The sequence below is a fragment of the Sciurus vulgaris genome (genome assembly GCF_902686455.1).
Source record: "Sciurus vulgaris genome assembly, chromosome: 5".
NCBI classification, from domain to species: domain Eukaryota; kingdom Metazoa; phylum Chordata; class Mammalia; order Rodentia; family Sciuridae; genus Sciurus; species Sciurus vulgaris.
Genome location: NC_136465.1, coordinates 81,289,497 through 81,316,859, shown reverse-complemented (window position 1 = coordinate 81,316,859; position 27,363 = coordinate 81,289,497). Strand labels below are relative to the sequence as shown.

Below are 27,363 nucleotides of genomic sequence, written 5' to 3'. Positions count from 1 at the left end.
AGGATCACAAATTCAAAGCCACTGTGGGCAACTTAGCAAGACCCTATCTCAAAATAAAAAATAAAAAGGGCAAGAAGTGTAGCTCATTGATAAGCATGCCACTTTTTTTTTTTTTTTTTTTTTTTTTGCAGTAATGGGGTCAATCCCCATTACTGCAAAAAGTAAACAAATAAATTACCCACTCTTCAGTATTTAGTTACAGCCAAAGAAAACTAAGATACAGGATGAATAAACTGGGCCTTACAATTTTATTTCCTTATTTGGTGATGGTCACGGGATTGAGGGGAGGAGGATGCTGGAAGAACTACAGCAGAAACACTGTTCACGTAACAGAAAATCATTCCTACCACTTAATGAAGATATAAAAATAATAATGTTATGGCCTTCATATTAACTGTCTCAAAATATGCTTATCTAGGGTGTGTTCTTGCCTCTCATAAACACATTCTCATGCAAAACACTTGCCAGGATTAATTACAAATATATCAGTAGTGGTAAGTTTTTCTGTGGGTATGAACTAATCAAGTCATAGTCTCTAGGCCACAAATAAGAATTAAAATCTGGGGCTGGGGTTGCAGCTCAGTGGCGGAACACGAACTTGCCTAGCACGCGTAAGGCACTGGGTTGGATCCCCAGCACCACATAAAAAAACCTAAATAAACAAAATAAAGGTATTGTGTCAATTTATAACCAAAAATATTTTTAAAAAAGAATTAAAATCTTTTCATGGAAATAAAATAAAAAAGGGCCAACTCCAACACCATTCATTCATTTACTCAGTCCCTATTGTATATCAGGTTTTTCAAGTGTTGGGAAATCAATAGTGAACAAGACAAAGTTTCTGCCACATGGAGTTCATAATATAGCAGAAAAACAGAGTAAAGAAATTTATAGTAGGTCAATAAAGCAGGCAGAGAAAAGGGCTTTAATTTGAAATAGGGCAACAAAGGAAGGCTTCATGGAGAAGATGACATTTAAGGAAAGACCCAAAGTAGAAGTATACAGATACATGGGGAGAGAATAATGAGGCCATATAAACCTCTCTGTCAAGTTCACATTAAACAAAATGCAACCCCTTACCTTTCAAAAGGGGCTGGAAGGTTGGAATCTCTTGTAACTTGATGACATCAGGATCATTGCTGACATTCCGTGAGGCCTGAGAGCCCTGAGCTACAACCACAATATCATCCATCTTGGCTCTATGCTTAGCTGGAGAAGGAGTCACTGAAAATAAAGTTACACTGCTCAGGAATATGCATGTTAGCCTCTGCTTCACCACAGCTATTTTCAACGTAACCATTAGAAAGAGTTTTTTTCAATTATAAAAATGTAGATTTTTTTGCAGTGGGGGTTAGGTAGGATGAATTCTGAGAGAACCTCTATTTTCTGTGGTATTAAAAAATTCAAACATTACAGGAATATAACCTGTATGAACTTTCATAACTAAACATTTTACTATTCAGTACACAAAAGTATAGGCAGATTGTGTTTTAAATTTCTTTGATTCTCCTAATCCTCCTGACATATGTCCCTATTTTACAAATGAAGAAATGAGGGTATAAAATTTGGCTCTGATTTGCTCAAGGAAGAGTTAGAAAAGATACTGGAGATTTATGAGTTGTTGGTGCAAATGGGGTTGCAAAGCTGTCTACCTTCTTACAGTCAGCCACACGTGTTTAATAAAGACTAATCATGGGGTCTCAACCCAGGTGATAGATCTATTCTTGAGGCTCCAGGATTTTCACCCTTGTTACAACATTACTTACTCCAGGAAGGACAGAAACAATCAACAGGTTTATTCTAGGCTGAAGCAAAATTCAGAAATTTGGAGAACTGCTACAGAGGCAGGTCAATTTCAGGATCCTTAAGAGAATGTGATCCATTTGAAGGGAAGAAATTCAAACCATAAAGGATTCCCAAATCAAGATCTGCTCCTCAAACATCTTCCAGGTTAGGGCACAAATGAATTCTTGAAGTATGTTATATTCTAGAAGGTAGTATTCTGAGGCTTATCATGGCCATGTCTCAAAAGTCCATCCAGGGGATGTTACAGAACTGCCTTACATTCAGAAAGTTGGTCTTCTGATTCTTGGCATTCACTCTTTAAGAAAAATCTCTGCTGCTTTTATTACTCTTCAAGAAAGATTTCTTAATCACTTTTGGCAATTCACCTTAACATTTTACAAAATCAATGACAAAAATCTTTCCTGTTACAAATGTGATTCCTCCTTCCCCAGACTCCAGAGAAAAAATACCTTCACAACATTCTAGTTAGCCTCTATTACTTTATCCTTTAAATGAGGGTAAAGATTAAACATAAACATATGCCAAGCACTTAAAGGAATAGGCAAATTCTAACATCAGAAAAGAACCTATCGTGTTAGTTCATGGGTGAGCACAGGCATTAAAATGATGCCACAACCCTTTCCCCAAAATGCTTTTGGTCTGAAGAGAGGCAAGAAATTGAGAGGCAGGCATTATTACTGTATGTGTTATGTGACATTCTGAGCTTTCCAAGGAAAGAATGTTAACAAAGCTAGTAAATGTTGCTCACCTTTAAAAGCTGTTTCAACATAACCCCCTAGAACTCAGGTCTGAACTAATCCTGAAGGACATCCTTCAAAGTGAATAACCCCTAGATCTGTTAGCTTCTACTTTTCTGAATGACAAATTCTACCCTGAACTGAGCAATTCTAAAACCAGGGCCCTTCATAGACCCCAGAGTTAATTTGGATTAGCAGGCCTGCAGCTTATTCAGGGCACTCCCAGTTGTCCTAGGATTTGTGGGGAACAAAAAAAGGGGGGGGGGGGCAAATTTTGCTCAATTAAATACCAGGGTTTTTCGGTTTTGTTTTGTTTTTTAAGCACTATATTCTCAGCATAATAATTTTCCCATTCCCACCTCAAACTCAGAAAACTAATATATGGACAGGAGAATAGAAGAAAGAGCTTCCCATCTGGCCAACTTCTACACCACCAGAAAAGAAGCCAGACACTTGAGGAGAAAAAGCAGTTTCTGGAAACGGTTGCAACTAAGGGTTCTGAGAGAATGTACAACTATCGCACATCCCTTCTAAAAACGACCCTCTAAAACCCATTTTTAAGAAAGCCTGTTGTTGCTGCTCTTGGAAGTTGTTTATGATCCATCCATTGTGCAAGTCAAATCTCAGTACCTCAATTATGAGTACTAGAGTCAAAAATTAACAAGGTCGTTGTCAAAAGATTACACTGCAGCTGAATAAACGGTTTTTAAAATAATGGGTATGGGCGCCCAAGGTGGCTTAGGGGAAATCAAGGCTAAGACAGAAGGTTACTGTTTCTTTTTTCTTTTTTTTTTTTTAAAGAAGCATGGTGAAGGCTTTCTACGCGTTGCCGTAGGCCGTCCCAGACCCCACAAGACAGGAAGGCAGCCTGCTCCGCGAGCAGACAAGCCGGCTGGAGGAGGGCAGGAAGTTAGGACACCGACCTGAGGAGTTCAGATCGTTGGGTCGGCTCTCGGCCTCGGAGCTCTGCTCACTGCCCATGGTGCCAGCAGCGGTGGCAGCGGAAGAACGGCGGGCCGGGCGGCGACCGCTCCGGCGACAGGGCAGGAGCTGGGGACCGGGACAGGGACGCTACACAGCCTGGGCGCCGCGGTGAGGGGGAGACGAGCCCAGCCCGCGCAGGGACCGGGGCGGCCGGGATAAGAGGCCCTATTTGGGGAACAGACGTGTAAGGACGTGCGGCGCTGATACACGATGCTCTCCCTCTTTCCTTTCGAGAGCCCTAAAGGAGGAGGCGGGGGACATCAGCATTGCCGCGTCTGCGAGAGGCGGGCAGCGCCGCATTCACTCACTGGCTCGAACTCCACAGCTCGCTCCTTCCGGGACGCGGATTGGCGGCGCCTGCTACGCGAGGCCTTTAGTTCCGGGTTACGAGACCCCGCCCCCGGCCTAAGAGAGGGGAGGGGAAAGCCGCACCCGGACCTAGAATGGTGCCACCTTAAAGAGCCCAGTCACCTCAAAGGACCCGACCGCCTAAAAGCCAGAACTGGTCCAAAGGGTAAGCACTTTCCTAAGATAAAGATGCGTCACCTTTAAGCACCACCTACACACTGAGCCTTCTCGTATACATATACTAGAACAACTTTATAAAATCGGTGTTTTTAACCGTTTTCAAACGGAGAAAGAATGGTGCTAGGATTCAAATCCTCAACTGTCCGGATGGAAAGCTCCTTTGTAAGCTTTGAAAACTTGGGAGTTTGGAGGTGGAAAATCACACAAAAAATGCTAAGAAAGAGTGAAGAAATAGCTGGAAATGAGAGAAAAATAACGAAATAGAAAATGCCGATTCACCTAATCAGCATGAGTGTGCATCTTCAAAGGGAAGTAAATGATCCTACAGTGTAGGCACTCTTTGGGCACCTTGACAATGACCAGGTTACTCTGGAACTAGCAACAGGTGAGCAAGGAATGCAAGTAACACAAAATGGCAGGTTTAGCAGATAGAGGATGTAAACTACCAGTGCAATGCCATCAGTGAGTTGGGTGTCCTAGGATTCTCAGGACTTTGCAATTTATTTTATACGTTTTCCTTCAAGAAATTACAAGCAAATACCCTGAGATTTTATGTGTATAAATATTATTTCAGGAGTGTCGAATTGACTAAACGATATCTAAGTCTACTCCACTATATCACAGATGTTTCCCCTATTTTGTCATTTAATTTTCATGAAATTTAATTTTAGAATGTTAAGGACTGTCTAATTTCAAAGTTGGTGCTCTTTCCTCTACTCATTATTACAATACAATGAGAAAAATGCAAGCAAATGTAAGTTTAGTGTTCTATGGGAATATGAAGATAGAACTAAAAACTGCCTGAGATCAAAATAGGCTCCCAGAAGGTGGTGAACCTCTATTCTTGAGGTTCACATAAGCCACCTGGGATTAGGAAGGACTCACTAAGCAATTAAGCCATTTCCTCCTGGAGAGCCCTTGGCTCCCCTTCCAGATCTGCCTTCTTTAAGGGTGAGAGAGGAGATAAAAGGGGAGTGGAATGGAGATTCATTCTAGTTCTTGACCTTCCTCTTCCACATCAAAGTGTATTTGCTTTGTGCCCCATACTCTAACTCACAGAGGCATTAGGTGTTGTGTATGCTTCCCTTTGAATAAATATTTCATTTTAAAAGGGAGGTTCTGTCCCATCACCTGATGAATAGATAAATAAAATTGGTATGTGCATATAGTGCAATATTATTTGGTCAAAAAAGAGGAATGAGTGCTAATAAATTCTTCAACATTGATAAACTTGAAAACATGATGCTGATTGAATAAAGGCCCATCATAAAAGACCACATATTGGACTGGAGAGGTACTCAGTAGCAGGGTGCTTGACTAGTATGTTCAAGGACATGGGTTCAATTCCCAGTACTGGGGGGAGGGGGAGGGGGAGGAAGCCATATTGCAACATTTTTTAGATTCCATTTATATGACATGTCCAGAAGAGATACTGCAGAGATAGAAATAGATTAGTGGTGGCCTAAAGCTGAGAAGGAAGCTGAGGGGGAAATTGGGAATGACTACTAATGGGATATGGGGGCTTCTTTCTGAAGGTGTGGAAAATGTTCTAAAATTGATTGTGACGATGATTGTACAACTGACTATATTAACCACTGACATGTACACTTTAAATGGGTGGATTGTATGTTATATGAAGTTCTGTTCAGAAAAATTAAGTTCTGTTCAGAAAAATTATATCTGAAAATGTAATGCCCTCATTGACTCAATATTTACAGGAGCCTACAATGTGCTGGGTGTTTGTTAGAGTCTAAGATAAAAGATCCAACAAGCCAAGCTGGTGTTGTGGCTCAGTGATAGAGTGCTTGCCTGGCATGTGACAGGCACTGGACTTGATTCACAACATATAAATAAAATAAAGGTTCATTGATTTAAAATTTTTTTTAAAATCCAACAAGTCCCTGTCCCTAACCTTAGGAAACTTACAACCTGATAGCAAGAAAATGAAATGAGTGTTTATAAGAATTCTAGTGGTAGAATTTTAGAGGTAGGAAACATTTGGGATTGATGTCTTTTAGCACCCTTAATATCACTTCCACATGAGCAGCAAGTTGTATTAGTTACTGTATGTGCAATAATGAACAACTGAACAGCTTTTCAAATTTATAAAGTACTTTCATGTATATTAGCCTCATATGACTTGCCTATAAAGTAGAAACCACTTGCTTAATTTTACAGAAAAGTGGTCTGGGTCACCCAACTAACTAGTGAGAAAACCAGGACACAAGTTTTCTAAGTTTTCTAAAACTGTTTATGCCTTTTTCTATACCAGACTGGCTCTTCCTCCCATGTCTTCATATTAATTACTTGGCACTCCCATCCATCAGGTCTCCCCGCCAGTAATCCATTTATCCTTACCAGTACACCAACCAGTCACTAAGTTCTGGAAAGCCTGTCTCCTCTATTTCTGTGCCCATTGAGGGCCTCATAAATTCTTCCATTTTCTGGAAGACACAAGGACTCTGACCTTACCTCCTTCAGTACATTTTCCATGGGCAGGTAGAAAGACTTTTCCAGAATATTAATTAGTATTTTCTGATTAATATTCCCCATTCCTCTGTGTGCATAGGCAATGTTCATGCCAGGTGTACTGAATTTCTGAATTGTTGTGCTTTTTCCATCTAGACTAGTTAGCCTTTTTCTCTCAATCTAGCTAAGAGAATTCCATCTTAGATATCTTCCTGAAAGACCCCTCTGAATTTCCTTAACATCTTCTATCACAACATTTATTCTGTACATAACCATTGATTTGCTTATCTGTCTCTACTTAACTACAAACAACTTGAAGGTAGAGCTCATGTCTTATTGTTCTTCAATTTTCCCTGCAGGTGTTTAATCATGTTTTCTGAATAAAATACTTTAAAAAAATGCTTCTACATAGATGGGACTTCTAACGCTCAAGAGAAGAGGATTAATAATCTTCAAGCAATGGGGCGACAATGGGTATGGTTTCTAATTTAAACATTTCTAATTTAAACTTTCTAATGCACATCAATAGAAAGTTTTCCTTAACCGTTATTTTTGTCCTTTGTTCACTGTTGTCACTTCAACCATAACAATTAATTATATTGAAACACTAATATGATTTTTTTTTTTTTAATTTTGGTACTGGGGATTGAAACAGAGGGTACTCTACCACTGAACTATATCTCCATCTCTTTTTATTTTTCATTTTGAGACAGGATATCACTAAGTGGTCTATGGCCTTGAAAGATGCTGAGGCTGGCTTGAACTTGAGATCCTCCTATCTCAACCTCACCAGTCACTGAGATTACAGGAGTGCTCCACCATGCCTGGCTAATCTGAAATTTCTAAGGATGGAAAGGTCTACTTAGTACCTAGGATGGACTTACATAGTCCTAACCACAGAAGCATATCATCTGCAGAGATAAAATGCACAAATACATCAGTCCCTTGTTGTATAAGGACAATAGTTCCACTGGAAAATCACTCTGGAGTTTACTTTCCTGTGGTAACTCTTTAAAACGAAACTTTGGCAACATTATTGTAACTGGAGAGTAGGTTATCCTGTGACTACAGCTAGTCAGTTTCACACAATGGACTATCCTTGACAAGTTTTCTTCTATAGCTATTGGTTAAAACTAGGGTGTAGCTGTTGACCGTACAAGCCTACTTTACTTAGTGTTTCCGGTTCCAAAGCTCTTTCACATCAAAGTAAAGATAATGTCAAAGATTGGACTGTTGTGAGCAACACAACCAAATTCTCAGATCTGGTGAACAGCAAAGGGGGATTGGAAAATAAAGATTCGTTAACACAGATCTTGAAAAATAAGCTGGGATCAGGTGGAGCCTGCACTCTGATGGAGATGCAGGTCTAAAGAGTTACACCAGCTATCTTTATATTCGTCTCATTATCAGGTTAACGACTATGCAACCATTATTCTTTGTATTCAGGAAAGTTACAGAAACTAGGACATCCTATGTAACTTTTCCACAGTTGCAAATCATAGTTGCAAAGTGCAATGTTAGGAGCTTTGTGTAGCTCTCAAGAAAGTCCATTGTTTAAAGGATAATGAAAAGTGGGCAGGAACTGGAGAAGCAGAGCTGGTGAAACATTGTGGTTGTCTAGCATAAGAGTTTCTTTCTGGGCTGGGGAGATAGTTCAGTTGGTAGAGTGCTTGCCTTATAAGCACAAGGCCCTGAAAGAATTTCTATCTTCCTGGGAGCTGTGTGCCAGAGATCAAGGTTAGAACTGATAGGGCTCTTGCACAGAGCCTCCTCATGCAGGGCATTGCTACAGTAGCTAGGCATCCTGTGCCCTTGCACAGAAACATTCCCAAGAACCCGGCATGCCACAGCCATGAGGGCATCAGAAATCCCTGTTCTCAGTAACTGCTCTCCCATCCTCTGTCACTGCACTCAACATTGGACCATTTGGCAAATTATGTCAGTGGTTTAAAAATTTGTCATTTTAGGGGTATATCTGGGGGTGGGAGTGAGGGGAGCAGTGATTTGGAAACAAACTTCTACAATCTATACACATTTTCCATTATTTAGCAACAAATATATTTCAGTTAAATATTTACTGAGCATCTAATACTATAAATATCTAATACTGAGCATACCGAATACTATGCTAAGTGTTAGGAATACAGTTTTAGCTGTAACATGTTATTTTCATCATCATTATCATTTAAGCCTATAAACAGTAAATCCTGCAGAAAATCACATGACTTCCTCCAGGCTTGCCGGGCACATAATATTTAACTCAAGAATTGTCAAATCTAATTGAGGATCCTCCATTCTCCGATTATGGAAATAGGATTCTCATAACCATATCTCAAATAAGATGAACTGTACATTTCCAAACATCAAGAAACTGCTCTCAGTGGTTGCCTCTGGGGCGGGAGACTAGGAGACTGGGACAGGGCAGGGGAGTTGGCCCGGTGGGGGGAGGGGGGAAGATTGGGGGGGGGACATTTATGTATGTTTTTTTCTCCGTGTGCATTTGAGCGGGACTGGCCTCACGGAGGCGGCGAGTTAAAGCACAGCTGCAGACCTTACGGCTGCCAGCAATCTCGCGCCCACGCCTGCCGGGCAGAGCGCACAGCCAGGGGCAGGCAATGTGAAGCGAGCCCAGAACGCGGGCTCCTTCTGGGGCTCAGCAATGGGGGCCTGCAGTCTACGCGGCTTTAGTGGGTACACGGTTCGTGCCGATAGCACTCGATTGAACATTGCTGGGAAGCAGCTCCGGGTTGCAGGACAGGAACGTGCCCTTCCCCCGCGGCAGACTTTCGGTCCTGCAACGGAAGCAGGAACTTGCTAACCACAAAACCCGCCCGGCGGGTGCTGGAGCTGCGGAGCATCCCCAGGAGTCTTCGCAGAGACCTCGGCGCGGAATCGCGGGTACTTCCAGCGAGCGCGACGGAGCTGTCTTAGCATCCAGAGGGCAAAAGGGACTCCCGGGGTCCTCTCGCTACCAGGTAAAGGGGGTTTTGTCCTCCTCTTGACTGACCCCAAGAAGCGTCGCCACCTGCAGAAAGAGGAGCTCTGCTTCTTTCCCAGGGCCGAGGCTCCTCCACTCATACCAGAGCATGCGAAGAATCAGGGGCAAATAACGACGAACCAGGATTTTTGTGTCACTGCAGTATCCCAAAGGGGATTGCCAGGCAGGTTCAGAAGCACCTGCCTTAAAAGGCACCAGCTCAGCGTTGTTATCAGAGGGAGAGGCGGAAGAATATATTGTTCAGTGAGCTACATACCTTTCTTCAAAGAAAGGGAAATTTCCCCATATTTCCTTATATGGTTTATCTTCCGTTTTCCTAACCTGCTAACTGTATAATAATCTATAGGGTGCGCCTGTGTGCGCACGCTTAGAGTATACTGTGAGTAAAATGATTTCCAATATTTGAGATATTTATGTACAAATAAATTTTAGTGATTCCAGTAAGCTGATGTAAAAGCTCAGATACTTTCTCTCTCCTACCTGTAACCTGTCTCCCATTTGCCAGCCGAACAGCTGATTTCAGATCTTTAAGACCAAAATAATGATGGGTTGAAAAGTAATCAGTTGGAGTTGTAGCTTAGTGGTGAAGTGCTTGCCAGCAAGCACAAGGCCCAGGGTTCTATTCCCAGGACCACAAAAATAAATGGATAATCAAGTTTAAGACAAAGGGGGGTGGGCAAAGCACAGCCTCATAATTGTCTAGCCTCTTTAATGAGATAAGTCCTCTTTATAACTTCTTGCAGTGCAGGTGTTATAAAGATACTGCATAATGAGAACGCTACTCGGTCCCATCTCTCTCATAGTTCAGGTTTTTAGCAGGGGAGAGACTAATTAGAATCCAGTTCAAAGTAAAATATTTGCCTTGTCTTTGTCTGGTTTCTCCAGGAATAGAAAACAGGCATATAGACTGTGGCAGCCTAATAAGTAACTTGTGCCAATATTCTTAACCTGAGGAGTTTGTGATAACCAAAGAGTCTGTGAATAGAATTCAGGATGTCTGTGAACTTAGGTGGAAAAAATGTGTTATTTCACTAACCTCTAAGTGAAAGGTAACATTTCCTTCAGGAGGAATATAGGCAAAAGCCACAGTAGTTGTAGCAGTAGCAGTGACTTGTCACCAGTAGATATCACAGATATTTTCATGTTATTTGTTGCATGTATATCAAAATATTATTTATACCCAGCACTTCTTCAAAATTATGGCAGTTATCAGATGTACCCATTATTTAATTGGTTAATAAAGAGGTACATATATGGCAGGTATAGTGGCACACACCTGTATCCCAGCTACTTGGGAGGCTGAGTTAGGAGGATTGCAAGTTCAAAGCCAAGCCAGGCAACTTAGCAAGACCCTGTTTAACAACAAAAAGGCTGTTGCAGTGGTATAGCCCCCCCACCCCAAAATTCAGTCCCTAGTACCACACACACACAGCACATATATATCACACAATGTGGGGTTTTTTATTTTAACTGAAAATGGTAATAATAAGGGGATCTATCTCATTAGGATTCTTATAAGGATTAAAAGACATAATATGTATGCAAAGTACTTAGCATGGAGACTGGCATATGAGAAACAATAAATGTTACTATTTTACCACATACAGAAGTTGAACATAACAGCAAGGGAGATATTAGCCTTGTATTCTTTTATTATATTCATTTTGTTTTTTAACCTTTTTGTTTGTTTTTTTTTTTTTTTTTTTTTTTTTTTTACTAAAGTTCACAACTCACAGAGGGTTTATTATGCATGTTTTACGATTCTTTTTTAAAATATTTTTATTAGTTCTTGATGAACCTTTATTTATTTATATATGGTGCTGAGAATCAAACCCCGTGTCTCACACATGCTAGGCAAGTGCTGTATTCCCTGAGTCACAGTCGGAGCCCATGTTTTACAATTCTTTCAATTTTTTGGGTTAATTGATTTATTTCTCTCAAGAATTTCTCTAAGAGGTTAGGAATTTTTCTTTAGTGCAAGAAGATAATAATGAAAAAATACAGACACGAACAGATGCAGGCTTATTTTTTCCTGCAAAAATGAGTCTGAGGTATTATTTTCTAATATTCATTAATTCTACATGGATCCTGGAACCTTCTTAGTTTTCGTTCCACCATCCTTACCACCTTAACTTGCCTTCTGGTTGAGGTGAGAAGTTCTATCAGTTTTGATAGATGTGCAATGACATGTATCCACCATTGCAGTATCATACAAAATAGTTTCACTGCCTTAAAAATCTACTGTACTCCACCCATTCATTCCTCTTTCCTTTCTGGTAAGCACTGTCTCTGTAGCTTGGCTTTTCCAGAATGTCACATAGTTGGAATCACACCAGTTCAGACTGGCTTCTTTCACTTAGCAATATACGATTAAGGTTCCTTCATATCTTTTCATGACTTGATAGTTCATTTCCTTTTATTACTGAGTAATATTTCACTGTATAGTTTTATCTCATTTTGTTTATCCATTCACCTATTAGCAAACAGTTTGATTATGTCCATTTTGGGGCAATTATGAATAAAGCTAATATAAATATTCTTGTGCAGGTTTTTGTATGGACATAGTTTTTAACACATTTGGGTATATATATAGTAGGACAATTGCTTAATTGTATGGTAAAACTATATTTAGCTTTGTAGAAAAATTGCCAGACTTCTTCCAAAGAGACTATACCATTTTGCATTCCTACTAGCAATGAATGAGTTCCTGTTGCTCCATATCCTTGTCAGCATTTGCTATTATCAGTTTTTTGGATTTTAGTTATTCTTATATGTATGTAGTGGTATCTCACTTGAATTTGCAATTCCCTAATGGTATATGACTTTGAGCACCTTATGCATATTTGTCATCTAGATATCTTTGGTGAAGTCTATGCAAATCTCTTGCCCATTTTTTAGGATTTTTTCCTTATTAGTGAGTTTTAATAGTTCTTTGTATATTTTGGATGCCAGTTCTTTATCAGATATGTGTTTTGCAAATAGTTTTCCCAAGCATGTGCATATCTTTTCATTCCTTTAACAATGTCTTTTATAGAGAAAAAGGTTTTAATTTTAATGAAACCCAACATCATTTTTTTTTCTTTTATGGATTATGCATTTGGTGCAGTATCTGAAAACTCATCATTTAGTCTGAGATCATAAAGATTTTTCTCTTATGTCATCCTCTAGGAATTTTATCGTTTTGTGTTTTACATTTGGGTCTATGATCCATTTTGAGTTAGTTTTAGTAAAAGGCGTAAGGTCTGTGTTGAGAGTTATCTTTTGCATGTGGCTATTCAGTGATTCCAGCACTATTTTTCTCCCCCTCGGGTGCTGGGGATAGAACCCAGGGCCTTGTGCTTACAAGGCAAGCACTCTACCGAGAGAGCTATCTCCCCAGCCCCATCCAGCACTATTTTTTAAAAGGCTATCTCCATTTAATTGCCTTTCCTCCTTTATCAAGGACCGGTTGACTACATTAGTGTGTATCCACTTCTGGGCTTAGTATTCCATTTCATTAATCTAGTTTCCTATTCTTTTGCCTGTAGCACACTTTTTTGATTACTATGATTTTTGTTTGTTTGTTTCACAGATTGAACCCAGGGGTGCTTTACCACTGTATTACATCACCAGTCCACCAGTCCATTTACTTTTTTATTTTGAGGTCTTACTAAGTTGCTGAGCGTCTCATTACATTGCTAGGACTAGTCTCAAACTTGAACTCCTCCATCCATAGCTTCCAAAGTTGATGGGATTACAGGTGTGCACTACTGTGTTCAGCTACTATAGCTTTATAATATATATTGAAGTCAGATAAGTGTTGGTCCTCCAGCCTTGTTCTTCACCATTGTATTAGCTAGTCTAGGTCTTTTTGCACTTATATGTAAACTTTAAAATCAGTCTGTTGGTATCCACAAAGTAGTTTGCTGGGATTTGATTGAGTATGTATTGAATCTGTAGATCAAGTTGGGAAGTACTGACATTTTATCTATGAACATGGACTATCTCTTCATTTATTTAGATCTCTGATTTCTTTCATCAGCATTTTGTAGGCACATTTTAAAAACTTTGGATAATTATTTTCAACAAAACTGGCTTCCTTAGTAATCCTATATATTTTATTTCATACTTTTTAAAACATGTATCTCAGGATAGATCCTAACCTTCCTTAGACTACCAAAGGATTTGTGACCAAAGAAAGGTTAAAGAAGCAGTAATTCTGTGCTAAACTATCATTCAGTCAACATTTTTATTCTGGAAATGTGGGGTTGTGAGTGAGGGCATTCTAATATAATCTTTTTTTTTTTTTTTTCCTGGATATTATCTTTTTTTTTTTTATTTACATAGAGTAATGATGTTTGATTCATTCCATTATTTTTTTCCTTGCCCCCCACCCCTCCCACCTCTCTTTTCCCTCTATACAGTCCCTCCTTCCTCCATTCTTGTCCCATTCCCACCCCCCATTAAGTGTCATCATCCACTTATCAGTGAGAGCATTCCTCTTTTGGATTTTTGAGATTGGCTTATCTCACTTAACATGATATTCTCCAATTTCATCCATTTGCCTGCAAATGCCGTAATTTTATTATTCTTTATAGCTGAGTAATATTCCATTGTGTATATATACCACTGTTTCTTTATCCATTCATCAATTGAAGGGCATCTAGGTTGGTTCCATAGTCTGGCTATTGTGAATTGAGCCCCTATGAACATTGATGTGGCTGTATCTCTGTAGTATGCTGATTTTAAGTCCTTTGGATATAGGCCGAGGAGTGGGATAGCTGGGTCAAATGGTAGGTCCATTCCAAGTTTTCTAAGGAATCTCCACACTGCTTTCCAGAGTGGCTGCACTAGTTTGCAGCCCCACCAGCAATGTATGAGTGTACCTTTTTCCCCACATCCTCTCCAACACCTATTGTTGCTTGTGTTCTTGATAATCACCATTCTAATTGGGGTGAGATGGAATCTTAGTGTAGTTTTGATTTGCATTTCTCTTATTACTAAAGATGTTGAACATTTTTTCATATATCTGTTGGTTGCTTGTACATCTTCTTCTGTGAAGTGTCTGTTCATATCCTTAGCCCATTTGTTGATTGGGTTATTTGTATTCTTGGTGTAAAGTTTATTGAGTTCTTTATATATTCTGGAAATTAGTTCTATCTGAAGTATGAGAGGCAAAGATATTCTCCCACTCTGTAGGCTCTCTCTTCGCATTGCTGATAGTTTCCTTTGCTGAGAGAAAGCTATTTAGTTTGAATCTATCCCAGTTATTGATTCTTGCTTTTATTTCTTGTGCTATGGGAGTCCTGTTAAGGAAGTCTGATCCTAAGCCAACAAGGTGAAGATTTGGACCTACTTTTTCTTCTATAATTTGCAGGGTCTCTGGTCTGATTCCGAGGTCCTTGATCCATTGTGAGTTGAGTTTTGTGCAGGGTGAGAGATAGGGGTTTAGTTTCATTCTGTTGCATATGGATTTCCAGTTTTCCCAGCACCATTTGTTGAAGAGGCTATCTTTTCTCCATTGCGTATTTTTGGCACCTTTGTCTAGTATTAGAAAATTGTATTTGTTTGGGTTTGTGTCCGTGTCCTCTATTCTGTACCATTGATCTACCTGTCTATTTTGGTGCCAATACCAAATCTTTAACATTTATTTTAAATAATAAAATAACATATACTTAACATTTATTTTTCCAGAAAGAACCAAATTTCCCAATGGAGTCAGCATTATGCATAGTGTAACCTGTATTTTTAGGGATACAAAAAAGGACATCTGTCCATAAACTTTCCCTTAAATGAACCAGAGTATTCCCTCTGCTTACCAGCTAATTGCTAGATTTAGATTATTAGATTTGTCTGCCTTTATTCCAGTGTATAAAGAGAGGCAACAGTAAGAAATTTCTCCTCCGCTTTCTCATTATTCAATGAGGTAAAAATAAGTTTTGTTTTGTTTTTTTGCAGGGCATGGTGGCACATGTCTGTAATCTTAGTGACTCGGAGGCTGAGGCAGGAGGTTTGCAAGTTTGAGGCTAGTCCGGGCAAATTAGTGAGACCCTGTCTCAAAATAAAAAAAACATAAAGCACTGGTGATTTAGCTTAGAGGTAGAGTACTCCTGGGCTTCATCCTCAGTACTGCAAAAGAAATGGGGGGGCTCTTTTGCAGGGCTGCTATAGGATTAAAGAGTGTAATATATGCAAATTGTTTAGCGATGCCCACCACCCAGTAGATGATTTTAAAATCATGATGTTATTGCTGAGAAAGGAAGTATGCTCAAACCTAGCATCACTTTTTTCATCAGTAACTGGAAATGTTGTGTCCTCTCCCTTCCTGGTTAGGAGAGACAAGAAGAAGAACTAGAACTCAGAGGCAGGGCTCCTATTTATACCTCTTCATTGGCACTGTCAGCTTTTAATCATCAATAGGCTAGTACATGTGTACTTACTTGTTCTTTGCCAAGTTTTTAATGAATGTTCATCTCAAATATAGTCAGAGTGAAATAAATAAAACATACTTGTTAACGTCTGCCCTTCTCTAAGTTGTATGTGGGTTATTTTCATTGACTTGGAGAAATTGAAATATTTCTTCCTTGGTTTGTTAAAGGAAACAAAACTCATTGATGATTTTCTATTTTTGTTCTAGAGAGGAGTTCCATCATTTGCACAAGCTTCCTGAAGCAAACTGAGACCACAGGAAGAGTTATCCTTAATCTTTAAAGACCAAGACTAAAGTGAAGTAAAATGTTCTTCAGGGAAGAACGGAGCTTGACCTACACTTTGGTAATAATTTGTTTCCTTATCCTACGGCTATCCACCAGTCAGAACTGCCTCACCAAGAGTCTAGAAGATGTCGTCATTGACATTCAGTCATCTCTTTCTAAGGGAATCAGAGGCAATGAACCCACATATACAATAACTCTGGAAGACTGCATTAATTCTTGCTGTTCAACAAAAAACATAGCAGGTAAATAACATGGCAACCCTTTGTTCCGTGTTTTATGACATAAGTATCTGGTGGATGTGACTGAATAGTTTATACCAGTCATTCTCAATGGGGTAGAAAGGTGGGTGACAAAATCACAGAAGAATTTTCCACAGGGTGCCTTCCCCTCCTCTAAGCTGTTAGCTTTACTGATGAAATTGTGTGTACATCCCTTGAGTGACTGGCAGACAAGAGTTGGAGAACCATTGATGTTATGTCTTAACAGGCCTCTAGGAAATTGAAAACGAAAATCGTATTTAAATACTTAACTGCCATCATCATGAAGTACTGGGATACAGTGTAATATTACAAGAATATGTAAACAAAACAAAGGAGTTGAGACAAAAAGTAAAAGTCTTAATCTGGGTGTTGTGGGGCATGCAGCTTGGGAGTCTGAGGCAGGAGGATCATGAGTTAAAGTCAGCCTCAGCAACTTAGTGAGACCTTGTCTCAAAATAAAAAAAGAGCTGGGGATGTGGCTCAGTGGTTAAGTGCCCCTGGGTTCAATCCATGGTACAAAAAAATGTAAAAGTCATAGCTCATTCCGTTTAGATTTATAGACTAAGTCAGCATTTTAGTGGAAACTTAAAACCACTGCTTCATCAGCCTCCCTAGAACTGTCATGACACAGGATGAAGACACTGACCACTAGGTAATTGAAGCTTGTAGGACTCTACAGGAGCAGGGACCATTCACATGCCACAGAAAAAAACTGAGGCTGATACATTTGAACCATACCTTTATATATTTTAGATGTCACAAAAGTCTCTTTTCAAACTATATATGAAAAGAAAACTATATATCTAAGTAAACAGTAGGTTTTTTTTTTTTTTCCTTTTTTAAATGCTTTTCTTAGTTGTAGATGGACACAATACCTTTGTTTTATTTATTTACTTTTATGTGGTACTAAGGATCGAACCTTGCTTGGTAAGTAAGCTACCACTCAGCTACAACCCCAACCCCTTGTTTTCCAGTTTTTCTTATGACTTGTCCTAATTCTGTAAATGTAAAAACAACTACATTTATCGGGCACCTAATACCTCTCTAAGTGCTGTAGACAAAACATGAATAAGATAGACAAGATCTCTCCATTAAGGAACCTAGAAGAGCTAGTGAATCCTGGACCAGTGCTTCTTGACTTACTCGCCAATCAAAGCATATGTTTGCTCTTAGATCTTTACTTCCTTTTCTTTCTATAATGATTGTAGGATAATAAGAAATATATATGTAGTCTTTGTCTCTGGTTCCTGGCACAGAACTAAAACTTTTAGAATTTCCTAAGTGATAGGAGCACATCATTTGTTATTTATAATGGGCCCCTTTTAACCATACCTGAACTTGTACTAATGAAGCTCCTCTTAACAGGTCCCTGGATTGCTTCTAGATAGGTACTGATGCCAAAAAGGCCACCTGATCAGAATCTTGGAAATTCAGCCCCACCTCTGACCTCTAGGGAAGGCCTCGAGATTGGTTGAATCGCAGTGTCCATTAACTTAATTAACCATGTAATAAAACCACCATACAGCTCCCTATATGTGATTTGGGGAGTTTTCAGTTTGGTGAACACATCCATGTGCTAGGACAGTAGTGTACCCCAATCCATGAAAACAGAGGATCCTGCACCCTTCCAGACCTCATCCTGTATGCCTCTTTATCCAGGTATTTAGCTTTCTGTTTAGCCTGCACAAAGCCCTGGGTTCAGTCCCCAACACACACACACACACACACACACAAACAATCATTTTTATCTTTTATAAACAACTATAATGGTAAATATAGTATTTACCTGAGTAAATACCATGAGTCATACTAGTAAATTATCAAACTTGAAAGGTAGGCTTGTGGCAACCCCAGAATTTGTCCCCAGTCAGACAGATGGTCCTGTAACATAGAGGCCCAATTTTGCTTCTGGCTTCTGAAGAGAGGGCAGTCTTGTGGGACTAAGTCCTCAAACCCTGGACTCTGATGCTAATTCTAGTTATTAGAGTCAGAATTGAATTGAATTGTTGGATATCCAGTTATTGTCAGAGAATTGGAGAACTGGTGTGGAAAAGATACAATATACTTAGTAGGAAAAAATCCCTTCACTAATCTCTTACTGAACAGTATGTTTTTGGATACTGTGTATGGACATAATTTTAAATTCTTAGTTTTTTATTTAAATGTTGATAAAAACATTTTTTGTGAACTAGAAACATCACTTGCAAACAGGACTAAATGGGTATTTCCTGGCACTGTAGGGAACTGCGTTTCTCCTCAATTCCAAGAAATGAGGGTTTGCTGCTTTTATTTTACCAGCACAAGTGCTATTACCCTTTACTGTGTCTCAGTTAATGGATCTCAAACTTTTCCCACATTTATTGAGCAATTTTTAACTGTTTAAGGTTCAAAAGACACTTTGATAATTGGGTCATAGCCTTGGACTCTAAAAAATGCACATAAACACAAAGGACACAAAATTTTGCATATGGTCTGGGAAGCTTATGGATCCTCCATTTTGCCTAAGTTCCAAAAAGAAAGTACTGCACATAATACATTTTTGTGAAATGAAAAGCATGAATATCTCTTATTCCCTGAGTAGTGGAGAGATAATGTGATAAAACCCTTGTAGAGGCTATTCTTTTTTCTCACCTGGGGAGTAGCGTTAATCCCTAGCCATTGCTGGTCTAGAAGAAGTGATTAAAATGATAAGGGAAATAAGAAAAACCAGAAGAATGGTATTTGTTATGGTTTGGATATGAGGTGTCATCCAAAGGCTCCTGCTAATGCAGGACTATTCAGAGATCAAATGATTGGATTATGAGACCTGTGGCCTAATCAGTCCATCCTAGATTAAATGGACAGACTGGGTGGTAACTGTAGGCAGGTGGGGCATGTCTGGAGGGGATGGATCACTGGGGGCTTGCCCTGGAAGGGTTTATCTTCCCTGCAGTCCTTTACCTTTCTTTGATTTTTTGCTGCCATGAACCAAGTAGCTTTCTTCTGCCATACCTTTCTGCCATGATGTGCTGCCTCATTTTGGGCCCAAAGTAATGGAGCTGACCCACCGTGAACTAAACCTCTGAAACCATGAGCCAAATTAAACTTTTCCTCCACCAAATTGTCCTTGTCAAGTATTTTGGTCACAGCAATGAAAAGCTGACTCACATATTACTGATAAAAATAATTAGCAGCAAGGTATGTTAGTACCCACCTGTAATCCCAGGAAGATTGTTTGAGGCCAGGCATTGGAAGCCAGCCAGGGGAACCCAGCATGATCCTGTTTGCTTTAAAAATTAATAAAGATGGACTTTGTATTCCATATACTACTCAAATCCTTTGTAGAAAGAAGCATGGTATTTATGATGACTAATTTACTCACTCCACCCTGACTCAGTTTATACATGTCTGAAATGCCCTTAGGATTAGAAGAGATGCATGAAATCATTAGAGTTAGAGCCATTTCTTAATGTCCAGCCCGTTTTAAGTCGTGTAATGACTGCAAAGTCAGCATATCAATATATATTTTGAGGGATATTTTAACAAAGGGAAGGTTTACTTCTAGGGAATTAAATGTACTATTAAGAACTGGTTTTGTGAAGAATTACCTTAACTCATATTTGTAAACCCAACATCGTTTAAAATTGCTTTACATGACTAAACTAAGAAAAAGGAAATGATTCAGTAGTCAACAAGCAAGTGAACAAACTAAACAAAGGTGTTTATGTTGGATTCCAAAATAAGTGATGTTCTTCCTTCTTGCCCTGCTCTTTAGAAAATCTATTTCAAAATTATGTTTATAAAATCTTTCATTTCAGGGGACAAAGCATGCAACTTGATGATCTTTGACACTCGAAAAACAGCTAAACAACCCAACTGCTACCTGTTTTTCTGTCCCAGTGAGGAAGCCTGTCCACTAAAACCTGCAAAGAGACTTATGAGTTACAGAATAATCAGAGGTAATAAAAGCATTTTTCTTTTTCTTTTGGGATTAGACTCAAGGATATGGTTTCTATGGAAGATTTTTTACTAGAGTCAAAATAAAACTACCAAAAGTTTTCACATGTATTTCACTTCTTGAAATTCAATTTATTAAACCAAAATTTGTTTTCCAACAAAAGACCTCTAAGTGATAGTATTTTGTTTTGTTTTGTTTTGTTTTTACCTTTATATGATAAAAGGTGAGCAGATATCTTATGAAACATTTTTATTAAATTAATTCAGGGTCACTCTACCACTGAGCTACTTCCCTTGCCCTTTTTAAATTTTTTCTTTTGAGGCAGAGTCTCATCAAGTTACCTAAGTTGATCTCAAACTTGTGATTCTTTTGCCTTAGTTCTGAATAGCTAGGATTATGGATGTGTGTACCCAGCCTGGTTTTTTGTTTTGGTTTTGGTTTTTAAGATCTTATTTAGAACAAAGTGAACAACACTGGAAGTACATGAGTCTCTGGGGCAACTATTTTCAAAGGGTTAAGACCTATATGAATATATCAAGTTTTAGAATGTCTTTATTAAGTTCTCATTATTTTATAATCATAAAATCTGAAATCAAATTCACTGGATTTTGTTATCAAGACCTGGAGGGACATTTATTCAAAAAATATTCACTAAACATATACTATGTGCTCGATTCTGTGCAAAGCACTAAGAGTATCCATATTTATGAAATTTACATATTAGTTTAGAATGTAAAAAATTAACAGCTTAAAAATAGATAATTACCTGGATATGTCTGGCTGAGATTTTGGCATGTTAAGCTTTTTAGGATGAAATGCATTCAGTATCAAATTTCCTATTTAGCATCTCCTGTGTGCCAAGTACTCTTTTTCTTTTTCTTCTTTCTTTTTTTTTTTTTTTTTTTTTTTTTTTTGGTGGTACCAGGGACCAGGGATTGAACTCAGGGAACTCAGAGGTGCTCAACCACTGAACCACATCCCCAGCTTTTTATTTTATTTTATTTTTGAGATGTGGTCTTGCTAAATTGCTTAGGGCCTCTCTTCTATGCTGAAGCTGGCTTTGAACTTGCAATTCTCCTGCCTCAGCTTCCTGAGCTGCTGGGATTACAGGAGGGCACCAACCATGCCCAGCATGCCAAGCACTTTTTATTCCCTAAGTATGCAACACTCACCATGAAAAAGAAAGTTATCACTTCTGATATTTAATTTAGGGGAAAGAGATAATAACCAGAATAAACAAATAATCAAGAAAAATATATGGAGGGAGGAGGGGAAGGAAAAGGAGAGTACTGGGGAACAAAACTGACCAAATTGTATTGTTATATTGTGTGCCTGTACAAGAATGTAACAACAAATTCTATTGTGGGAAACTATAATGCACGAATAATATATATGTGTATATATGAAGAAAAATAAAATATAAAATTATAGTCACAAATGCCTTGCAGAGACTTTGGATCAGATAATGTCATAGAGAATTACTGATGGACCCTCTTGATCAGCTGATCAGAGAAGGCATCCATGAAGAAGTAATCCCTAAACTAAAATCTGAACAACCAGAAGCACATGCAAGGAGATGGGGGAAGGCCTTCCAGGTCCCTAATCCTCAGACAGATAGGTTTGGAATGTTTGAAGAACAAACATCTTATTCAAGCTGGCAGACACATGATGAGCTGTGCAGAGAGTGATATGCAAAAAGGCAGGAACCCAGATCACATAAAGCTTTGCAAGCCAGAGGAAGGAGCTTTTATTCTACGAAAGTGTTGGGAAGTTGTTGGAAGTTAAGTAGGAATGTCCCTTGTTTTTTTTTTTTTTTTTTTTTTTTTGTTTGTTTGGTTGGTTTTTGTTATAGTTGTAGATAGACACAATACCTTTTATTTTATTTGTTTATTTTTATGTGGTGCCGGGGATTGAACCCCGTGCATTACACATGCTAAGCAAGCACCCTACCACTGAGTCACAACCCCATCCCTCTCCTGATATATATATATATTTTTTTATATGTAAACAAATGGGATACATGTTGTTTCTCTGCTTGTACATGGCGTAAAGGCATACCATTTGTGTAATCATAAATTTACATAGGGTTATGTTGTTTGATTCATTGTTATTTTTTCCCTTCCGCCCACCCCTCCCACCCTTCCCACCCCTCTTTTCCCTCTATACAGTCCTTCCTTCCTCCATTCTTGCCCCCCTCCCTAACCCTAACTCTAACCATAACACTAACCCCTTCCTCCCCCCATTATGTGACCTCATCCACTTATTAGCGCTATCATTCGACCTTTGGTTTTTTGAGATTGGCTTATCTCACTTAGCATGATATTCTCCAATTTCATCCATTTGCCTGCAAATGCCATAATTTTATCATTCTTTATGGCTGAGTAATATTCCATTGTATATATACATACCACAGTTTCTTTATCCATTCATCAATTGAAGGACATCTAGGTTGGTTCCACAATCTGGCTATTGTGAATTGAGCAGCTATGAACATTGATGTGGCTGTATCTCTGTAGTATGCTGATTTTAAGTCCTTTGGGTATAGGCCAAGGAGTGGGATAGCTGGGTCAAATGGTGGTTCCATTCCAAGTTTTCTAAGGAATCTCCACACTGCTTTCCAGAGTGGCTGCACTAGTTTGCAGCCCCACCAGCAATGTATGAGTGTACCTTTTTCCCCACATCCTCGCCAACACCTGTTGTTGCTTGTATTCTTGATAATCACCATTCTAATTGGGGTGAGATGGAATCTTAGGGTGGTTTTGATTTGCATTTCTCTTATTACTAGAGATGTTGAACATTTTTCCATATGTTTGTTGATTGCTTGTAGATCTTCTTCTGTGAAGTGTCTATTCATTTCCTTAGCCCATTTGTTGATTGGATGATTTGCATTCTTGGTGTAGAGTTTCTTGAGTTCTTTAGAGATTCTGGAGATTAGTGCTCTATCTGAAGTATGATTGGCAAAGATTTTCTCCCACTCTGTAGGCTCTTTCTTCGCATTGATGATAGTTTCCTTTGCTGAGAGAAAGCTTTTTAGTTTGAATCTATCCCAGTTGTTGATTCTTGCTTTTATTTCTTGTGCTATGGGAGTCCTGTTAAGAAGTCTGATCCTAAGCCGACATGTTGAAGATCTGGACCTACTTTTTCTTCTATAATTTGCAGGGTCTCTGGTCTGATTCCGAGGTCCTTAATCCTTTTTGAGTTTAGTTTCGTGCATGGTGAGAGATATGGGTTTAGTTTCATTCTATTGCATATGGATTTCCAATTCTCCCAGCACCATTTGTTGAAGAGGCTATCTTTTCTCCATTACATATTTTTGGCCCCTTTGTCTAGTATGAGAAAATTGTATTTATTTGGGTTTGTGTCCGTGTCCTCTATTTTGTACCATTGATCTACCTGTCTATTTTGGTACCAATACCATGCCATTTTTGTTACTATTGCTTTGTAGTAGAGTTGAAGATCTGGTATTGTGATACCCCCTGTTTCACTCTTCCTGCTAAGGATTGCTTTAGCTATTCTGGGTTTCTTATTCTTCCAGATGAATTTCATAATTGCTTGCTCTATTTCTGTAAGGTACACCATTGGGATTTTAATTGGAATTGCATTGAATCTGTATAGCACTTTAGGTAGTATGGCCATTTTGACAATATTAATTCTTCCTATCCAAGAACATGGGAGATCTTTCCATCTTCTAAGGTTTTCTTTAATTTCTTTCTTTAGTGTTGTATAGTTCTCATTGTAGAGGTCTTTCACCTCTTTTTTTTTTTTTTTTTTTTCTTTCACCTCTTTTGTGAGATTGATTCCCAAGTATTTTTTTTTTCAAGGCTATTGTGAATGGGGTAGTTTTCCTGATTATTCTTTCCAAAGATTCATCACTTATGTATAAAAATGCATTAGATTTATGTGCATTGATCTTATATCCCGCTACTTTACTGAATTCACTTATGAGTTCTAAAAGTTTTCTGGTGGAATTTCCTGGTTGCTCTAAGGGTATAATCATATCATCAGCAAATAGGGATAGTTTGAGTTCTTCTTTTCCTATTCGTATCCCTTTAATTTCTTTGGTCTGTCTAATTGCTCTGGCTAGAGTTTCAAGGACGATATTGAATAGAAGTGGTGAAAGGGGGCATCCCTGCCTTGTTCCAGTTTTTAGGGGGAATGCTTTCAGTTTTTCACCATTTAGAATGATATTAGCCATGGGCTTAGCATAGATGGCCTTCACAATGTTAAGGAATGATCCCACTATCCCTATTTTTTCTAGTGTTTTGAGCATGAAGGGATGCTGTATTTTATCAAATGCTTTTTCTGCATCGATTGAAATAATCATGTGATTCTTGACTTTAAGTCTATTGATATGGTGAATGACATTTATTGATTTCCTGATGTTGAACCAACCTTGCATCCCTGGGATGAAACCCACTTGATCATGATGCACTATCTTTTTAATATGTTTTTGTATGCGATTTGCTAAAATTTTGTTGAGAATTTTTGCATCGATGTTCATTAAGGATATTGGTCTGAAATTTTCTTTCCTTGATGTGTCTCTGTCTGGTTTAGGTATCAGGGTATATTGGCTTCATAGAATGAGTCTGGGAGGGTTCCCTCCTCTTCTATTTTATGGAATACTTTGAGAAGTATTGTAATGAGCTCTTCTTTAAAGGTTTTGTAGAACTCGGCTGAGAACCCATCTGGTCCCAGACTTTCCTTTGTTGGTAGTCTTTTGATGACCTCTTCTATTTCATTACTTGAAATTGGTCTATTTAAATTGTGTATGTCCTCCTCGTTCAGTTTAGGCAATTCATATGTCTCTAGAAACCTGTTGATGTCTTCGAAATTTTCTATTTTGTTGGAATATAGATTTTCCAAATAGCTTCTAATTATGTTTTGTATTTCAATCGTGTCTATTGCGATATTTCCTTGTTCATTCCGAATTTTAGTGATTTGGGTTTTCTCTCGTCTTTGTTAGTGTGGCCAAAGGTTTATCAATTTTGTTTATTTTTTCAAAGAACCAACTGTTTATTTTGTCAATTTTTTGTATTGTTTCTTTTGTTTCAATTTTGTTGATTTCAGCTCTGAGTTTAACTATTTCCTGTCTTCTACTACTTTTGGTGCTGGTCTGTTCTTCTTTTTCTAGGACTTTGAGCTATAGTGTTAGGTTGTTTATTTGTTGAGTTTTACTTCTTTTATTAAATGCGCTCCATGAAATAAATTTGCCTCTAAGTACTGCTTTCATAGTGTCCCAGAGATTTTGATATGATGTTTCTTTGTTCTCATTTACCTCTAAGAATTTTTTAATTTCCTTCCTAATATCTTCTGTTATCCATTCATCATATAATAGCATATTGTTTAATCTCCAGGTGTTTGAATAGTTTCTGTGTTTTACTCTTTCATTTATTTCTAACTTCAATCCATTATGATCTGATAGAATACAAGTTAGTGTCTCTATCCTCTTGTATTTGCTAACATTAGCTTTATGGCATAATATATGGTCTATTTTAGAGAAGGATCCATGTGCTGCTGAGAAGAAAGTGTATTCGCTCTTGGTTGGATGGTATATTCTATAAATGTCTGTTAAGTCTAAATTATTGATTGTGTTATTGAGATCTATGGTTTCTTTGTTCAATTTTTGTTTGGAGGATCTGTCCAGTGGTGAGAGAGGTGTGTTAAAATCACCTAGTATTATTGTGTTATGGTCTATTTGGTTTCTGAAATTGAGAAGGATTTGTTTGACATACATGGATGAGCCACTGTTTGGGGCATAGATATTTATGATTGTTATATCTTGCTGATTTATGCTTCCCTTAAGCAGTATGAAATGTCCTTCTTTATCCCTTCTGACTAACTTTGGCTTAAAGTCCACACTATCTGAAATGAGGATGGATACTCCAGCTTTTTTGCTGAGTCCATGTGCATGGTATGTTTTTCCCCATCCTTTCACCTTTAGTCTATGAGTATCTTTTTCTATGAGGTGAGTCTCTTGCAGGCAACATATTGTTGGATCTTTCTTTTAAATCCAATCTGCCAGTCTATGTCTTTTAATTGATGAATTCAGGCCATTAACATTCAGGGTTATTATAGAGATATGATTTGGTTTCCCGGTCGTTTGGTTCATTTTTTAAATTTTATTTATTTATTTATTTATTTGACACTTGGTTCCTCCTTTATTTGACAATTCCTTTAGGATAATTCCTCCCTTTGCTGGTTTGCTTCTTTGTTTTTCATCTCTTCCTCATGGAATATTTTGCTGAGAATGTTCTGTAATGCTGGCTTTCTTTTGGTAAATTCTTTTAGCTTTAGTTTATCATGGAAGGATTTTATTTCATCGTCAAATTTGAAGGTAAGTTTTGCTGGGTATAAGATTCTTGGTTGGCATCCATTTTCTTTCAGAGCTTGAAAAATGTTGTTCCAGGGCCTTCTAGCTTTTAGGGTCTGGATTGAAAAATCTGCTGATATCCGTATTGGTTTCCCCCTGAATGTAATTTGGTTCTTTTCTCTCACAGCCTTTAAAATTCTGTCTTTATTTTGTATGTTAGGTATTTTCATTATAACGTGCCTTGGTGTGGGTCTGTTGTAATTTTGTGTATTTGGAGTCCTATAAGCCTCTTGAACTTGATTTTCCATTTCATTCTTCAGATTTGGGAAATTTTCTGATATTATTTCGTTGAATAGATTGTTCATTCCTTTGGTTTGTTTCTCTAAGCCTTCCTCAATCCCAATGATTCTTAAATTTGGCCTTTTCATGATATCCCATAGTTCTTGGAGATTCTGTTCATGATTTCTTACCATCTTCTCTGTTTGTTCAACTTTGTTTTCAAGGTTAAACATTTTGTCTTCAATGTCTGAGGTTCTGTCTTCCAGGTGTTCTATCCTATTGGATATGCTTTCTATGGAGTTCTTAATTTGGTTTATTGTTTCCTTCATTTCAAGGATTTGTTTGGTTTTTTTTCAATAT

The 27,363-nt window shown here is 38.3% G+C and overlaps 2 protein-coding genes across 5 annotated transcripts in view; one reads left to right on the top strand and one right to left on the bottom strand.

The window, feature by feature from the left end:
* Positions 1-3,921, bottom strand: part of BORCS5 (BLOC-1 related complex subunit 5) — a 93,213-nt gene extending 89,292 nt beyond the window's left edge. The window contains exons 1-3 of one of the 3 annotated variants that reach the window (XM_079140079.1): positions 3,467-3,841; positions 2,555-2,774; positions 1,081-1,224 (exon numbers count right to left, since the gene is read on the bottom strand). In XM_079140079.1, coding sequence (XP_078996205.1) covers positions 1,081-1,192 — 112 coding nt within the window. In that variant the 5' untranslated portion in view covers positions 1,193-1,224; positions 2,555-2,774; positions 3,467-3,841. Of the gene's footprint in view, positions 1-1,080; positions 1,225-2,554; positions 2,775-3,466 lie in introns of all 3 variants that reach the window. The other 2 variants (XM_079140078.1, XM_079140077.1) reach the window with 2 other exon arrangements.
* MANSC1 (MANSC domain containing 1) overlaps positions 3,917-27,363 on the top strand; it is a 31,609-nt gene continuing 8,162 nt past the window's right edge. The window contains exons 1-4 of one of the 2 annotated variants that reach the window (XM_079140047.1): positions 3,917-4,041; positions 6,884-6,998; positions 16,139-16,459; positions 20,275-20,415. In XM_079140047.1, coding sequence (XP_078996173.1) covers positions 16,237-16,459; positions 20,275-20,415 — 364 coding nt within the window. In that variant the 5' untranslated portion in view covers positions 3,917-4,041; positions 6,884-6,998; positions 16,139-16,236. Of the gene's footprint in view, positions 4,042-6,883; positions 6,999-9,055; positions 9,500-16,138; positions 16,460-20,274; positions 20,416-27,363 lie in introns of those variants that run through there. The other variant, XM_079140046.1, reaches the window with a different exon arrangement.